This window comes from Durio zibethinus, chromosome 16 (genome assembly GCF_047325235.1).
Source record: "Durio zibethinus cultivar Kanyao isolate XHJ-2024 chromosome 16, ASM4732523v1, whole genome shotgun sequence".
In the NCBI taxonomy this organism is placed as follows: domain Eukaryota; kingdom Viridiplantae; phylum Streptophyta; class Magnoliopsida; order Malvales; family Malvaceae; genus Durio; species Durio zibethinus.
Genome location: NC_143177.1, coordinates 19,713,393 through 19,733,160, shown reverse-complemented (window position 1 = coordinate 19,733,160; position 19,768 = coordinate 19,713,393). Strand labels below are relative to the sequence as shown.

General features: G+C 29.6%; 1 protein-coding gene and 1 pseudogene across 1 annotated transcript; both read right to left on the bottom strand.

Moving 5' to 3' along the window:
* Positions 1–11,887: 11,887 nt before the first annotated feature.
* CYCP2;1 (cyclin p2;1) lies at positions 11,888–13,076 on the bottom strand. The gene is given in 3 exon segments (XM_089744965.1): positions 11,888–11,953; positions 11,955–11,985; positions 12,315–13,076. Coding segments are annotated over 3 exon segments (531 nt in total). The 5' UTR covers positions 12,749–13,076.
* Positions 13,077–13,630: 554 nt separating this feature from the next.
* LOC149514410 (uncharacterized) lies at positions 13,631–19,234 on the bottom strand (annotated as a pseudogene).
* Positions 19,235–19,768: the final 534 nt, after the last annotated feature.

The window sequence follows — 19,768 nt, the reverse complement described above, 5'->3', positions numbered from 1 at the left end:
ATTAAATCCCAAACTTCAATAAACTCCTAAAAAAACTTCTATCATTGTACAAAAATTTTTTCATTACCTATTGTTTATACACTTTTTTCTTTATCTTAAACCATTGTAGGCCTTTGCTTTATATAAAGTTAGATGTCCTTCAAAGATAAGATCTTAGGATAGGATTGAATTTCAAAACTCATGCATTATTTTCAAAATTTATCTCCCATTAGTGAGATTATGAAGATTTTAACCAATGAAATTTTCATTTTTGTTTTCTTTTTTTTAGATGACCAGATAATTAACAGTAAAAAATAAGATAAACTAAATTAAATAATTAATTAACTAAAGAGATAAACAACAAATGATAAAATAAAAAGGATAAATAAGATTTTTTTAAATATATATATATATATATATACATACAATACAATAAAAGGATAAAAATAAAAAAATAATAACAATAATATATAATCAAAATTCAACAATTGGCTTGAATTAAGTTTAAGCTTAATTGGTTTAGGCTCTGGACTAAATAAGATGTCTATAATTGCCTTTATTTGCATATTTTTTATGAAATAAAAATTACGCAAAGATATAGAAATCTAGTATGTTCAAGCCCAAATAATTCAACATTCTTTTCATGAAAAGTTTCTTGAAAACAAAGGCATCCCACTATTAAGAATCAAAAGCTCATTTAATATGAAGGTACATAACTTAAAATTTTGAAAAAGATATTAGGAAATTTTTTAAAAAAATTATGCCTAAAAATTTTATTGATCGTACCTAGAGGGCTTTGAAATTATACTCGAAAGTCTTATAAATTAAACTTTAAAAAAGGCTCTTTTAAAACAAAGGTTTAACCATTTTAAAATTTGAAAAAGATACGTAGAAGTTTTAAAGATCATGTTGAGAGATCTTATAGATTGTAGCTAGAGGACTTTGAAATTATGCCCAAAGGTTTTACAAATCATTCTTATCTTGTGCCTAGAGGTCTTAATGATTATGCTTGGAGGTCTTACAAATCAATCCTTAAAAAAAAAAAAACTCTTTTAAAACAAAGGTTTAACAACTTTTAAATTTGAAAAAGATAACTATAGATTTTAAGAGATCATATCTGGAGGTCTTATAGATCATGCTTGAAAGACTTTGAAAAAAGATCAAATGTTTTGAAAATGTACCTGAGGGTTTTAAAAAGAATTACTTGGAGGTTTTCAAAACTGATACTCAAAATTTATAACAAATATACCTTGAGGTAAAATCTTATTTGATTTCTATATAAAAGGTTTCTTATTTAAAATAGCAAGATCTTATTTTAAAATTTTTCTTTTTCATTAGAACTTTAGGCCTAAATCTTTCTTTATTGTCCACAGAAAAATATGCAATGAATAGAATATATGGGATGAATATGATGCATATAATGCATACAATGCATGCAATACATGAAATCAATACCATTTGTCCTTAATCGTGGTAATACAATTCTCGAAACCTTCTTTTCCTTCCAACTTTCCATGATACAACCTTTAAATTGGCTAACAAGTTCTTTCACAAATTAAAGTAAGCACTATCAAAACATTTTCATTCTAGAAAAACCATTCTTACATTAGACATTTTTTTTGCTCCAAAAAGATCTATTTTATCATAGCATTCACCTATTTCCCACAATGAGAATTGAGATTCAAACACACTTTTTGAACATTTCACAAAATTTTTGAAAAATAGAATTGGATATTGCCTCACACAAATATCTTCCTAAAAATGAATCAATTTTTTCATATATGATCACATATCTTAAAAACTAGTTATTACTACCTAGAATGAATGTGATAAATCACAACTTGGTATTTCTAAAAGGATGCAATGGCTTGGTACATCATGATCTTAGTTGTTAAATGAGATTTGACCACTGAAAGAATATATCTTGACCTAGGCTCACAAATGAAAGTCATTTTTTAACGTATAACTTATTTTGGCACTTTTTTAAGTTTTTGATGTGTGGTATTTTAATAAATGTTCGACCAACTATGAAAGGCTCAAAATCTTAAGTATGAAAAAAAAATAAGGCTCAAATTTTAAAAAGAATATTCATCATGAGGTTGATTTCCTTGGGCTCTGAAAAGGTCTCCAACATCCCTTAGTTTTTTAAAAGGTCTTTTTGATGCTTTTTCCTTTATTCTTAATGCATAAAAGTCATGAATTGCTTTCAAAGCATCAATCTTGCTTTAAACTGCCCTTCGAGTTTTCATTTTAAAGCTTTTTTTCTTTTAATTTTTTTTCATCGATTATTCCATCATGCATTCAAAAACTCAAAATTCATCTAAAACCAAATCATAATGATTCTCTAAAGAAAAAAGCTTTCTAATTTAGGTATCCATACATGATCAAAATAAACTTTTCGAAAGATGTAATGTTGGCCAGGGTTTAAGGTTTTGAAAAAAAGATAAAAAAGCCCAAAATACGTGTTTAAGGGTAATTGAACCAATGATCATTTCTTTTTCAAGGACATATTTCCTTTTCTCAAAACATGCCTTTTCACTTTTCAAAATTTTTTTTCTTTTTTTTTTTTTTTTCATATGAGTTCAAAATTTTTGAAATTTAGCTTACTTCAAACTTGCCCCTTAACATAAAGCATTATTTCTTAATCCTCAACATAAGATCAAATGCCATCTTGATGAGAGATTTTTTTATTAACTTGCCCCAAATTTGAAAGGTGCTCCTAGGTTAAGGTTTATTCAGAAAAAAAATCAATAGGTTCAAAAAGAGTAGCGAATGAATTTTTTTTCTTTCATGACAAGAAGTTGGAAAATGATCATTTTTCATTTCAAGTATAGATACTTCTATTGAAAAATAATTCTCAAGCAACTTTTTTTTCTCATTGATTTAAATGTCTCATATGCATCATGTCAGAATCAACTTTTTTATTTTGTAACTCATACTCATAATACATTTATTAGCTTTTTACTCAAGTGAAGCCTAATGTTAAAATCTTCATTTTCATAGTTCACTTTAGATGTTCATCAATTAAGATGGTGCAAAGGAACATTTAGGGCATAAAGTAGTTTAGCTTTTAAAGTAAATTTGCCCCCAAAATGGGGGCAAATGACTATTTGATAAAAGATTGAAAAGAGAGAAAAATGTTACACAAGTCAAGATACTGAACAAATTAAAAAAATATGGCTTGTAAGAATATGAGATTTGTGAAGAAATTTGGATGCAAAAGTGTTTAAAATAACCTTGACATTTATTAAATCACCAAAATCCAAAAAGCTTAAGAGAATACCAAATTAATCAACCATCTCATTGCTAATAGCCTAAATGAAGATCAATAGCTTTTAAAGGTTCATTTGTGGCTTTTCAAGTAAATTTGCCCAAGATGACAGTGAATGACAATTGGTAAAAGACTGGAAAGAGAGAAAAATATTGTACAAGTCAAGATATTGAACAAATTGAAAAACTATAGCTTGTAAGAATTTGAGATTTGTGAAGAAATTTAGATGTTGAAGTATTTGAAATAACCTTGACATTTATTAAATCTTTAAAATTTAGATAGCTTAAGAGAGTGTCAAATTAATCAACCATTTCATTGCTCATAGTTTAAATGAAGATTTATAGCTTTTAAGGGTTCATCGTAGTCAAATAGAGGTGAAGTTTTGAAGCTTTTGTCCTTAAGGATTCTCAAGGTTTTGAATCCTCAAATTGAAAGAAAGAATGAAATGTTCAGTGAAATGGCTTAAGATGCTCATTCTTAACAGCAATCACCAAAATTTTTAAAACTTTTCACAAGCATTTGAAAAATTATTTATACAATAACTTAAACAGTTAAAATTAAAGGAACCAAAACTTATTACAAACTTTTAAAATTTTCTTAAAATGAATTCATGTTCAAGACATCAATACATATAGAAAAATCAACCTATGTTAAAGTAAATTTCCATTGTTTAAAAAGTTCCTAGGTTAGGGTGCCATTATTGATGAGACCTTCAACCTTCTCCTTTAATAACTTGCATCTCTCAGTTGAGTGCCTAATTACTCTTAAGTGATAATCACACTTACCATTTAGATCATAACTTTTCGCTGATAGTTTTAGAATGGCTTTCAAAGGTATAAAAGTAAGATATGCTTTACTAATAGAGTTAAAAAACCAATAATTGGAATTGTAATTTTCTTATGATTGTTTCTTGATCTTTTTTGATTGCCTATTGGTCAAGCAGCAAATTGGGGATAAGGACTTGTATGAGGACCTAACTATTGAACTGGTTGATAAAGATAAGGATTCTATGAAGGATTATTTATGGTAGAGTAATAAGGTTAGCACATTGGATAAGAATAGTATAGGGTAAAGCTTTCAACTTATTTTTCCTTATAAATCATAGCTTAAGCATATTCTTTTTCCATTCTTGATGCATCTTCTTTATAGTAGCTATATCATCACTTTTAAGCTTTTTATTTTTTATGATATTTTTTATTATTTTTCCAAATATGACCATATCGATAAAATTTTTTGTTGCATTTTCGATCATTTTTTCATAGTATGAAGTTTTAAAAATGTTGACAAACAAAACTATATTTTCTTTTTCTGTTAAAGGTGATTGAACCTGGGCAAAGCATATTTTCATCTTTGGGTAAATTTCCTAAAGCTCTCAACATATTTTTTCTTCATGCTTTATAAGGACAATCGATCTGAAGCCAACTTTTTGATGTGCTTGTGTTGGGTAACAAATTCCATAACCTATTCTTTCTATGAAATGATGCGAGTTCTATCCAACTGATACCACTTAGTAATAAATCTTATAAGACTATTTTAGAATACATGAATCAAGAGCATATCATCATATATATGGGTAACTATCTTTCTATAAGATATAGTGATATGGGTCATCAGATATTTAGTTTCATCATACTTCTCAAATTTTAAAACCTTGAACTTAAATGGAATAACCATACTAGCACCAAACAAAGTTTTGTTGCATCCATAGATTCATAGAAGCCCATTTCTTCGATAACTCAGAGCATTTCCTTTAAAAAATTCATTTTACGTTAGGAACTTGAATCTTCTATTACTTCAAATAAATTTTCCTTCAATTTTTTTAACTCATTAGGATCCTCAGAGCCTTGGATTAGATCTGATTTCTTTTCATCCAAAACAAGAGTAGTGTACCTTTAAGACTATCTTTATACAACTATTGAATGTATTCCAAGATAAAAGTATGCTTTAAAATATGGTCTTTGTTGTGATTGTGCCCCTTGAGATGTTTGAGCATGATACGAACCACACCCAAAAGGGTATAAGGGGTTTTCAATTCTTTAAATGTGAGCTTTCTCCATTTTTTTCTTTTTATCCAAAATTTTCAACATTTTCATTTTCTAGGCCAAGTCTCATCTTATTTCATTTTCTAGCTCCATGGGCATTACACAAGTGACAAATAGATTACCTTGAAACTTTTGATGATTATGCTTTTGAACTTTTATTGCCAAAATTAAGAATTAGAATGATATCTAACTACAAATTTATGTAAAAAGAAGAAAATCATCTATATGAATGAATAAATAGATGCATGTGTTGTTTGCTATCACATAATAAAAATTTTAGTTAAAAATTAAAAATTATTTTGATAAGAATCTACAAATAGCATTTTTATACTATCCAAAAATCTATTGCCTAGTCTTATATTTTAGCTTCAGGATCATGGTACTTTCATTGATAGGTTTTTTCATCAATTCAATTAGACAATGAACTCTCAACAATCTTAGGCTCTCTTTCATTCTTAAAACTCAATAAGTTAGTTTTGATTAAACCTTGTACTTTATATTTGAAAAGAAGTTAATTTTTTGTTGAATGACTTGTATTCCCAAAGTGGTAATCATACTGAGTATCAACATTATACCACTTAGGATAAGACAATTTTAGTGGCTCAATAAGGACTAATGTGATCGATGGTTTTTAAGGAGTTATAGGAATAACTTAGTGTAAGTCATAGAGATTGGATCAATGATATTTCTCTTTTTTTTTTACTCAACAATTATTTGGGTTGAGCAATTGTTGGAGTTATAAATGCAAAAATTGGAATAGAATTGGGTATATATGTTTAAGAGTTCATTGAGAAACTTGGTTGTTTGATTGGCTGATAAGCATCAAGATTTTGGAAAGCATTATTTATAACTGAAAAATAATATGGATTTGAGCCAATCTGTAAGAGTTGAATGGGAATATGTCTTGTTAGGGATGCTAAAAAGTTTGTTGAGAAATAACTAGTTAGGGATAAAAATTTAGGTGTGAACCAATCTATGGAGTTTATGTCAAGTTAGAAAACCTTATTTCTTTTACTTTTTTTTTTTTAACTTAGTCTTTTCTTGGGCCATCAGATGCACTGGCATGACTTGGACAAGCATCAGTATTGTGAGAGATTTTTTGATCTTGACATAGTGGTTGCTTAATGTATAAATGAATTGGAGATCTTTTCTTAGGCCATTAGATGCACTGGCATGACTTGGACAAGTATCAGTATTGTGAGAAACTTTTTGATCTTGACATAATGGTTGCTTAATGTATAAATGAATTGGAGTGATGAGGACTGTTGAGAATGGGTTAGTTTAAGATTTTCAACCATTTTCACTAGTTTGGCAACATGTTTTCTAATTGATCTTCTATGCCTTCTAAATTGCTATCCTAGATAAAGCAAAAAACTTCTATATTATGCAACGATATGATGAATGCATTACATGAATGATGATGATTTATGAATAAGTGAGGTGCATAAAATGAATGAAAAATAAATAAATAAATAATTACAATCTTATTAATGTTAATATAATTCAGACAATAAAAAGATGTAACATCATATAATAATAAAAAAAAGTTAGTGCATAATATATGTACATACAAAAAGGTATACAACTTAATTCTAGGTTATTTCTACAAAAGGTAAGACATGGCTTTACTTATAGATAAAGTCTTTTAAGGTTCACTATATGAGTAATTTGGATTTCACAATCTAAAAGTTCCTAAATTGTTTCTTACATTATTATCCATGACAAACTAGTAAGTTACCCCAATCATTATTTATCACGACTACAAACGAGAAAGGGTTCAATTTGAGTGAAAATATTTTGCTAGCCCATATGAAAATATGAAATCTAATGAAAACGTAGGTACTTTACTCCTTCCTAAGAAACAAAGCTCGAAGGTAAAACTTATGTTATGCATATGTATATGAATGACATAATATTACATGGTAGGAAAAAATCTTTAAAGAAAATTTCTTAAATTTATTAAGTTAGGCTTGAATAACACGAATTCATTAACTAGCTTGACTTTTGACAATCTCTAATAGAGTTGTTAAACTTTCGTAATGTATAGGTTTGTGAACTTATAGCTAGACACATCTAAAAGAGTCATTACCTATCTTTTTTGTTTAAGTGTGATTGATCACCTAATTGAACCTATCCCATTTTAAAAAAAAAATCTTAAACTTGACTTGAATATCTTTAAAAGATAGATTCTAGTCTATAAAATCAAAACTAGATTCAGACATATAGTTACGTGTATAAAAAGTTATAGCACCCTTATGATACTCATCCAAAAAATAGTACCAGCTGATTTCGTGTTACCAAAAGCTTTAAAAGATTTTATTAAATAATATAATACTGAAAACTGACCTTAAATTACTTTAATACATTGGTAATAATTTTAAGACATTCCTTTTTCTTAAAAGTATTCAAGAATATTATTTCTCACGCTTCAAGAGGCTCTATCATTGAATTTTTTTAATTAAAAAAAAAACTCCTTTTTATAACAAAGTGAGATTTAGAATCTTGATAAAAAAAATTCTTTTCTAAATTCTCCAATACGTTGGTAAAATTTAGATAAGATTTCTCACTTATGAATTTACATAGAAATTGCTATTTGCAACATTCTTAGTAATTTTATCATTGGATTATTTAAAATCCAAATTTCATATAAAATAATTTATTTTAGAAATATCTTCCAATATGTTGGTAAAATTTTCTGTTAAAATTATCCTCTAATATGTTGGTAGGATGTTTATGAAAATTATTTCTTTTATATTTTTGTCAAAAATTTATAAAATTTTCCAATATGTTGGTAAAACCTTATTTTTAAATTTAAAAAAAAATCACAAACCCTCCAATATGTTGGTAAGGTTTATTTCTCAAATTTTAGTTATAAAATATTAACCTTTCAATATGTTGATAAAGTTTGTTAAAAATTCATTTTTTTTAAAACTTTCAATATGTTGATAAGATTTATTTAATCAAAATTCATTTTCAAAATTTAAACCTTCTTATATATTGGTAGATTTATTTATTCAGAAATTTATTTTTTTTTATTTTAAGAATTTAAACCTTCTAATATGTTAATAAGACTTATTTATTCAAAAAATTTCTTTTTTTATTTTTTAAGAATAAAAATTTAAACATTTCAATATGTTGGTAACGATTATTTATTATTTATTATCATTATTATTTTTTAGCCATTTTTAATTTAAAAAATATTAAAATAAAGAAAATGTCAAAATAAACAAACAAAAATAAAAAAATAAAAAAAAACCTAGACATAGCTTGGCTCAACTTGACAAAAAACTGCTCAACTTCCTTCTATTCCAATGGACTAACGGCTTAACTCATCTGACTGGGCTTGGCTCTTAAATGGCTGAAAGGATATGGGATTTCAGGTCGGATGCACACAGGTTGTGTCAGCTAAGTGGTAAAACACACGGGTTGACAAAATTGAAATGTGCAAAATGACGCCGTTTTGAGCTTTGTATAAAAGCAAAAGAAGTTTTTTTTTTCAAATTTTTTTATTTTTTCTCTCTTTTTTCTCAAATTTTCTCATTCTCTTTTTTTTTTTTTTTGGTTATATTTTGGTCACTAGAATCTTCTAGGCTTGCCAAAATATGGGATTTTTGTTGGAAATAATGCTAGAATCTGGGTTTAGTCATCAGATTCTAGAAAGATTTTTGGCTCTATTGGAAGTTGTCAAAAACTAAAAATTTGGCAAGAAAACTCATTGGAAACTTTAAAGTTGATTGAAAAACTCATTGAAAAAGCAAAAATTTCCAAAAAAAAAAAAAAGAACAAAAATGTTAGATTTTGATCCCTTTATTTTTCTTTAAATTGCAATCCTTTGAACACCCTTTTGAATTAAATTCCAAGCTTTAATAAACTCATAAAAAAAAACTAATATCACTATACACAAAAATTTCATTGCCTATTGTTTTTGTAATTTTCTCTCTATTTTCTTTGTGTTGATTCACTATAGGCCTTCGCTTTATATAGAGTTATAAATCCTTCAAAGATAAGATCTTAGGATAAGATTGAATTTTAAAACTTATGCATTATCTTCAAAATTTATCTCCCATTCATGAGATTATCAATATCTTAACCAATGAAATTTTAATTTTTAGTTCTCTTTTTTTTAGATGACTAGATAGTTAACAGTAAAAAACAAGATAAATGAAATTAATTAGTTAAATTAACTTAAGAGATAAATGGAAAGGATAAATAAGATTTAAAAAATATATATACATATACATATAATACAATAAAAGGATAAAAATAATAATAGATATATATATATATATATATATATATATAAAATCAAAATTCAACAATTGGGCTTGAAGAGTTCAAGCCTAATTGGTTTGGATCCCGACCTAAATAGGATGTTTACAATTACAATAAAATGTTAGTAGTTTATATGATAATTAAATTTTTGTTTGAGAGTTTTTTACCCTTTTTTACCTTTAGGTGATGATTGAGGAGTAAATGAACAATAACATGAATGGGTTTGATTTATATTCGTTTATTAATTTTAACAAATAATCATGAATAATATTTTAAAATTTATTAATTAAAAGAAAAAATTACAAATATAGTAAAATTTGTTGATACTAGCATGAATCTGCACAATGACATGGGCCTTTTTTTTTTTGCTAATTTTATTCATTAATTTTTTATTATAAAATTTGCCTAATTAAAAAAAATAAAAAGATGAAAGATAAACAAAAAAAAAAAAAAAACCAAATGGGGATAACATATGGATATTTCAATCGACCTCATTTTTCTTACAAATTTTATTTAATTGAAAAAATAAAACAAAAATGTGAAAAAGTGAAAAAGGCAAAAAGGCAAAAATGAAAAAAAAAGAAAAGAAATAAAAAAAGAATTTATAGAGGATGATGCATAGACACTCCCATTGAACTAAAATATTAATTTACAAAATTAGGATATCAAATAATAATTTTATTAATATAATATAAAATAAAATTAATAATAAAATATGTATACTTTATATATGTTTGGAAATGGATTAGGACAGAGTGTTCTAAACACATTTTTGCCATGATTTCGTTTCTCTAAAAAAAAACCTTGATCCCATTTTAACTCGACTTCGATTTAAAAAAAATCATCATTTATCGGATTGAGATGGATCAAAACTCGTTGAATACGAATTGTTTTTACATCTCTATCAATTGACACATTTTGTTTTAAAATTGATCTAATTAAAAAATAAAAAATGTGAAAGATAAAAGCCAATTAGGGCTGCTACGTAGACATTAGCCTATTTTTTCACAAACTAATTTAAATTTTAAAAAATAAAAAGTAAAATGGTGCTTATTATGACATAACATGACATTCTAATTGAGTTTAAATATTAATATATTAAATTAAAGTATTAAATAATAATTTTTTAATTAAAAATTAAAAAAATAAAGAGAAAAAATAAAAAAAAGAAAAAAAAAAGAGAAAAAGAGATCATCGACGGTCATATAAACATTAAAATTTAATTTAAAATTTTAATATCTTAAATTAAATTATAAAAGAATAACTTTACTAATATAATACATATACATAAATATAAAACTAAATGGGTAATAAAATATAGATAATAAAAAAATAAAAATAAAATTTAAACAATAAAAACAAGTAGGCATCACTAAAATTTTTTTATAATATTAAAAAGTATTTATCTAATATTAAAAAAGAAACAAAAGTAAATAAAAAATGAAAGCAAATAACTTGACATGTAATATAACTTAAGTATCAAGTGGGTTAAAAAAATTTAAAAGCTTTAAAATATTTACTAAATATATAAAAAAATTAATAGAAGATGAAAAAGGAAAAGAAAAAAAGACCAAATATGTGGCATATCCTTGATATTAAGTGGGTCCCATACAAACAATTTAAATCTTAAAAAAATGTATAAAATTATAAAAAAAGCAAAAGCAAAAGACAAAAAAGACAAAAAAAAAAGATTGATATAAGATAGGTCTCATTTAAAAAAAATTTAAATATTAAAAAAATAAAAAAATAAAAAAAGTTTTAAAATTTTAAAAATTTTAAGAAATTTAATAAATAAAAAAAATTTAAGCTCCATACAAAAACAAAATTTATCTAATAGATGGAGTTTTAAAAGACAATAAAAAATTGATAAAATGGATCCCACTTAAAAAATTAAAATATTTAAAAATATATTTATAAAATTTTAAAAAAAATTGAAAAATATCTTAAAAAACTAGAAAAAAAAAAGAAGTAGCTTGTGCCATGTGACAGATAAGGGGAGAGAGGTGAAGCCGTACATTAGTAAATTAGCCGGGAATTCATGGAAACATTTTCATACACTTTATCCTTGACCACTTTCTCTTATTGTAAATGTAAATTACAAGCTCAAATCTACCATACATTATTTAAACTGGTTTCCAACATCATGGCCATTGAACTCAAAAGAAAAAAAAAAGCCCTGACCTATAACAGAATAATTAAGGTTGATTAATCTTGCTGCCAAGTAAATTCTTTTTTCACTTTATTTGGAATTTTTCCTTTTTTTTTTTTTTTTGGTTCTTCTCTTTTTTTTTGTCCAATGATTTTGCATTTCTGGCTCAAAAGCTTAGATTTTTTTTGGCATAGAATCAAACAAAAACGTCATGTCAAACTCAGCGTTGCTCCCTCCGCCAAACCTGAGCATACTAGGCATTGTTATAGTGCCTGCATTCGCAAAATCGAAACAACAACTATAATAATAGTTGTTACATGATTGTTTCATTTGTCTGGAGCCTTATTTGTTTCCAAAGAAACATAAAAAGGGGTGGACAGGGGCCCAGAACAACGTGTCCTTAAAACTGAGTTGGCAGGCTATGGCCCTTAGTCCTCAGTCACATCATCTATCTTTCACCTATTTTCTATGTACAAAATACAATGCATTTGAGCCAAAACTCGTGCAGTCAAATTTTTTAAACCATTAACCCTAAACAATCAAAAGATGGCCATTTTTTCCTTCATACAAAGAAGAAGACATACGAAATTAGGGCACTTACGCATCATCAAGAAGCTTAGAAGCAACTATGACAGTGGTAACCAGCAATCTATGCACATTCAAGGATATGACGAGCGAGTCAGGATGTTTATGCGCCAGCCTATTTTTATAAACGTATGCTACCAAAATGCAGGAAGGGCTACAATTTGTGTATTTATATATATTGTCTCCATGTACTTTGGTTTGCTTATATATATTGGGAGCCCTAACGCCTTGAAACTCATGCAAACTTTTCACTAGCCGAGCAAAGCTACCATTGCAGTTCAGCCCATCTAGCTGCTCACTCAGGACCTCAACAAGCCTTTCGTTTCGGGCCACTAGCTTTTCTACAACTGATCAAGAAATTATGGTCAGGACGAATGGTGTTGCCGTCTCGGCTTGGCTTGGAACCGGTCGCCGGATTTCGTGGGTGGGATAGTCTTCGGTGGCTAACATTTAATCCATTGTGAAAAAGAGTATTGGGTGGTTATGGGATAGTGTCCATAACAGATGCCACAGAAGTTTGTGATTGGTTTTTGATGTTATTAAGGTAAGGGAGTGGGGAGTGGGGACTTCGGTTGTTTGGATGGCGGAGATGTGAGGGTTGTGGCTGGCTTGATGCGGCCATCTTAAATTTTAGTGTAATTCCACGAGTGGATCCACGGAAGAATATTGATTATACATGGATAGCGACAAGTCGTTGGAATACGTTGGCTTAGAAGATTGCGAACCATCTTCCTTCCCATGTAATTCCTTTTGTTTAGAATAAAACTTAGATTTTTTTTTTGTTAATGTAATCACGGTGCATTTTACATCATCTAGACCTTGTTCTTGAGGTATTTAGACAAGCTCAAAGACTTTGGTCTTTTACATGGCGAATTGCTAGTTTCCCTCGTTATCTCGATAGATGATGGTGCTATTACCTTGCTGTAACTGAGAAGGGTACATTGTGAAGGCCTCGAAAAGTGGCAGTGGGAGGACTCGGGAGTTTGAAACATCAATCTGGGCAATTAAAGCTGCAATTTGTTGTCACGAAGCAGTATAAAGACAGCAACGGCTGCGGCCACAATGCCGCAGTCGCCTTGTTAAATTAGCGGTTCTGGAACTAGGACCTTCTTCCTACACGACTTCAGCTAATGACCTTTTTACAATTATACAAAACACTTCCTCGTAACAAGTATGAATGAATAAAAAAATTTTGATGTGGTCAAATATAAAATGATTAAACCCTCCCTTTGGAAAAAAAAAATATGGAGCGTAGCGATCATGATGATAGATAAACCACCATGAAGCCGTTAACAAAGACAAAATTATTCGGCTGTCCATACATTGTGGTTACTAGAAGCTAAGTAATTTCACTTCCTCATCGGTTGGATCATTCATGGCCTGGAGTTCATTTTATTCCACTCATTCTCTACACGGAAGAAAATCCATTGGAAACGGCGGAAAATCTCCAGGGCAGCAATAGTAAACACAGTAAGGTAATTATGACGGAGTTGAGCTGACAATTTGTATGTCCATGTGCAACGTAGGATCAAATTGCTTCCAATCACCCAAAAATATAACTGCAATTTCACAGACATTAGATTACTGAGTGAGCTGACAGCTTAATACCATCGATGATGCTTCAAGTCGGGTGTTGAATTAATCAGAAATTTTCAATTGTTCAAGCAGAAACATCAGATGAGTCATAAAAACATTGCTCTAAGTATAATGCTTTTTGACAGGATAGGAATAGCTTACCCATGTCCGTCCATGTAAAAGGTGTGAATAGAGATGTGACTTATTGAACTTCAAAATAAAAGTGAACCCACTAGCAAGAGGGAAAAATGTTAATAGCCACATCAGTAAGGTGATTTTATAGTTTACATCAGGGGTCAAGCAGATTATGAAAGTCTAAGAGTATTTTACATACCTCAAGTCCCAATCTCGCATGACATCCCAATTAGATGAATACAATGAGTTCACAACACTTGAAAGAAGCCAGAAAGGACGATAAAAATTAGCCCAGCTATCAGGTAAGACATGGTATTTAAGGGATGAAGGAAAAATCACAGGTACTGCCATTGAATTTTTGAATGTTGAAACCATAACCAAATAAAGATATTATGATACTGAAGCAACAAAACCATCTGTAATACAGAATTCAAGACTTGTCAAGGTTGAAAGAAGCGTAAATTGAGGACTTCCGTTACTTAATTCAACATTTTTGGTCCAATGGCCAATTTACACAGCAGGGAGCTAGCCCACAATTACCAGGAGAACGTATTATCACCACATGCTGTTCAAGTGCATTTCAAATTCATGTGGCCTTGAGAGACTCACAACCAATCGTCTCAATTCCCACCAAAAAACATGATAGTCAAAACTGAAAGGAAAAATTACATATGGAGGAAGGAAGGTGGCGAAGGGGTAAAACATTTAAGAATCATATTTGGAGAGTTTCAAGAGACATACCATTTAAAAGTGTTGATCTCTCACCGGTATCCCTATTTTGTTGAAGACATTGGAAAACCAGAAAAGGTAAGGCAAAACCAGAACTAAAGGGCTTGCAATGGAGTGACTGCCACAAACAGAATCAGCTTCAAACTATGTAATGGTGGCAATCTGCATGCATATAAAATCTCTCTCAAGAAGACAGAAGGAAAACCTTGTGAATTGTAGTAGACAACGTACAAGCCAAAGTAAGAATACTACAATGACCATATTTTCAAGCTTCCTTCCTGAAGTTTGTTAACAAAAATGTTTTTCATTCTTGCTTTTTTAATAAAAAGAAAGAAGAGCAAAGGATAATTCTGGTTGTTTCTGCACTTCATATCCATACCCCGTAAAACCAAAACAAACCATGTATAATTCCAAAACCATTTGAACACAGATATTGAGAATCCACAAAATAAATCAATATGATTAGATGAAGCAAAACTCTCTCCAAGGACCCATCTACAGCACCAGAAGTTACCTATTGAGCTGGAAAACTGTGTAGAATTTAATATGAATTCATCTTACTGTTCTCTTCGTCTCTATCAGATTCAGATCCCACAGCACACTGAAGTGTCTTCTTGAAGGCATTACCATCCACCGTCCCCATCAATCTCTTGGAACTAGTATGTCTTAGAATCATCAAATTTGTGCCCTACATTTCAGCTAGTTTCTGTAAGTTACTACAAGGATGAGATGGAGACAGGGTGGTTGAACTTCAAAAAACCAACGTATTAAAGAACCATAAAATCTTATCCCAAACCAAAAGGTAGGTCAAGCACATTCTTGTTCATGTCAAGTCAAGTGACGGTTAAGAAATAACCAAGATTTTAAAGGCTTCCCTACGTGTAACTTTTATTAATATGAACGAAGCATCAGTCAAAGTTTAAATCAATATACAAACCTGTCGATGGACCATTCTACAAACGGAACATTCTATATCAGAAAAAACCTGCACAAAATACAAAACCATTAAATATCTAAAAGCAGAATTGTAAGATATTTGCTAACCATCCTTTCTATACACCAGAAATCATGTGTTCTATTTAAAATTCATTAATCCATATGTACAGAAAAAACCCTTGAATAATTATACCTGAAATAATTTTACTGGCACAAAAATAAATGGCATGAAACATTTTCAAAGTTGGAGCTATTATCAGAAAATAAAACTACTACAACAACAATAACAACAGATCAAGCCTTTTCTCATTACAAGCAGGTAAGCTGCATGGATCATATTGCGCCATTGTACTCAAATTTTGGGGTTATATCTTCAGTGAGCTAAGTAAAATTATCAATTGCAAAAGATTGCTCAGCCCAGATTGATAAAATGATAATGAAGAAGTATTATCGGTAAAAACAGCCTAGTTCCTAACACATGCTTCAATTAGGTGCCATTTCACCAACTTTCAATACGTTGTGTTCCTCTATGTTAGAGAATCTCTAGCTCTATGCACTTGAAAATTTGGAGAACATAACACATACATTTGCTATGAAGGTCAAAATATCAGCCAGGAAGTAGTCGGAAAAAGTTATTGCCTGCATTCACCATATCAACTTAAGATTAAAATACGACATATCCACACGATGTCAAAGCAAGAAATAAAACGTAAAAATTTGACCCTCTTTTCATGGTGGTTTGGATATGCATGGCCTAATATTAAGGACAAACTTAGAAGATTTTTTGTTCATGATGTTCATACACGTGAACCACTACAAGAAAGATATAAGTTCCTAGGTACAAGGGTTAACATAGTTCATATGTAAAATTCTAGCTGTATCATGTACTAATAGGTTAAAACATTATCAAAAACCACAACACTATGTCCTGCCGAAGATCATCAGCCAAGTTGAAGTACAGGGTTGCCAAAAAAAAGTTTAAGTAATGGGCCTTTTTGCAAAGTTATTGGAAGAGTTTAAGTTGCAGACATGTAGATTTACACTCAAGGATGTCATGTACCTTTTCTTTGATCAAAGAAAAAACTTGATTACAAAGATCAATTAAACTTCAAGGCAGATGAATTCAGACTTGCTCATCAGTTTCAACAACTTCCATACGAGTTAGATATCCACTTGTGATCCATTATTCAGAATAACTTGACATGACTAATCACTTCCTTCGGAAAAGAGATACAACATAAACTTCATTACATTGTTACTTGTTAGGTTTCCTATGTATTGACAAATAAATCTAATGTATAAGTTAACAGATAAGAAAGATACTTATGGAGCCCATAGTTTCAAATGTCACCATAATATAACAGATCAATAAGTTATTGATGGCAGCAAAATTATTGAACATGTCCATAGAGATTATAAGCACAACTGTAATGGAAGAACTATCTGCCAAAGACCAAGTAGTAACGGGATGAAAAATAAAAAATGTCAAAAGCGAATATCAGAATCATCATGACTGCAAAATATAAAAGCACCTGTAGTAGAAAACATGTAAAATTTAGTGATGTGCAGAAATGGTAAGGGAATTACAGTGGTCAGGGCATCTCTCAAAAACATGCTTTGGTGGAACTATAACTGGGAAATGACCATTCAGAACGTGGATTGCTTTTATTTGTAGGCTATATTGATCAGTAACTAAATCATGAAGAAAGCAATATTGCAATTTGTTTTTCATGCTGAAGATGTTAAAACTACAATCAGCTAATCAGTCATACCGGGGGCAGGAGCATATTATAATACAAATAAGTGAGGAAGCATATTACACTGGTTGTGAGTTAGCCAACGAATACTTCTCCATGAGAATAGAGATAAAGATATGCTGTCATACCGGATAGTTATCCTTGTAGCATACTGCATTTACAACAATTGTAGAGTGAGTTAATTAGGGAAATTTACCAAGTCCTATTAGTAACAATAGTACCAGTAGAACATCGGGGGTTATGTAGATATTTCAAGCTAAAAATGAAAACTAAATAAGAAAAAGAAGAAACTGAAACTATTCCTTCAAAAGTACAATGATATCTCTCTCTGTCTCTCTCTCTCTTACACACACAAACAGAGATTAAAGCTAAAAATGAAAATTATAAATAATAATACATCAGCTGCACAAACGTCAAACATATTGAAATCCTATTAAGAAGCAGAGGTTCCAGACCAAGATGAATTTCAGTAGTATATCAGAAATAAGTTGCACCAGTTGCCAGCCATAGAGTATATCACCAACTGAAAAACAAGATACGAAACACAAGGCAAGCAGATATAGTTTATCCATAAAATGATACCAGCATATACAATAGAGTCATCAGCACATGGTAGATGACTTCTGATTAAAACAACATCTGATGGCCTAACATTTAGTTGGCAAATTTGATTACCTTCTATATTTCTCTATGAGTAAGATGATTCTGATGGAGATAAAAAATTTTGGCATAATTGACATTAGACTAGGAAAACACCCATAAATTGATTCGCCAAAGCCATACCATTGTAGTCTGTTATATCAGAACCAGAAGAAAATTCTCTTATTATGCAGGGTTCTCTAACACACAACATACACACACACATTGGATAAGAGTTATTTTAACATAATTTATTCTCTTTTAGAAAATCTTAACTAACCACAAGAAAAAGAGGATTATAATACAAAAATGCCTCATATAGAAATAGGTCCTGTAAGTCCACACATTCTCATTATGGAATGCATTTCAATCTGCAATATTTTGGCATACATGATGAGAACTTGTAAGCAACATGATGGAATCTTGTAGTCCTTTGACATTACCACTATTAACATCAAATATGAAATTTATAGCTTGAAAAGAGTAGTATATAAAATAAGACTAATCTTACTGCAGATGAAACCCAAGAGTAGGGACAATAGTACCTGGATATCTAAATAGGTTAGGATTCCAGAAAGATAAGAAATTATAGAAGAAAAGGGCAAAGGGGTCTGGAGCGAACTTTTTTGACACATGCCATAAAGATGCTGGTATTTTTCTTTTTATTTTAACTAAAAGTAATGATAAAAATACAAATTCCAACTGTGGAATGTATTTTTCTTAGAATTTAACAACTTCACATTTATTAAAAGATTGAATAGACCAAAAAGATGGAAACTAAATGGATAATTAACTGAAACAACATCATTGAAAACAAACCTTGAATCCCCATAACAATGTAGGAGACGGCACTATTGCAACAGTAACCATTTGTATACTTGTACTCTTCAGTCCATTTACCTCTAATGGATGCAAGTAACTATTCTCAACATCATTTCCCAATTCCTCACCAAACAAATATTCTATAAAATCTTAGGTCCATGCAGCATAATTAAATCAATAATAGCCTTTAATTTCAAGGGTCATGTGCTTATAAAAATAGCCCTTAATTTCAAGGGTCATGTGCTTATAAAATTCTTGTACCTAGATCAGATACCAGCGATCTGCTATCAGACTTCCTTAAATGTGGCCTATTGATAGAAGCTGTAACTGGACCTCCAAACATGGATGTATGTAGAAGATGGTAAACCTATTACCGCCACGGCTACACTAGTGTTATGCAATACATAATATTATTGGGAATAGTGATTGAAATCTCATAAAAGATTTGTTTAAGACTTGTTAGATATTACTTGATAGACAAGAAAACTTGTAAAAAAAAATTTAAAAGAAAATGGATTCTTAATAGGTGTCATAACATATAGATCCGTAGATCTACTGCTGGACATGGATTAGAAGAGTCACTACAAATCTTTTTTGTTTAGCTGTGATTGGTCACCTAATTAAATTTATCCTATTTAAGGAGAAATCCCAAGATTTACTTAGATATCTTTAAATAGTAGACACTATATGGGTTTTGGTTTTTAGTAACATTTTTTTTTTATGTTTAGTGGCGTTTATAAACGTCACTAAAAGATTTGTGACGTTTGCAAAAAAGCCAGTCCGAGTGCTGGCTATACACGTGTCGTGAAAAATAATGGCATTTTCTATAAAACGCTGCTACATTAACGGCGTTTGTATCTAAAAATGTCGCTATATT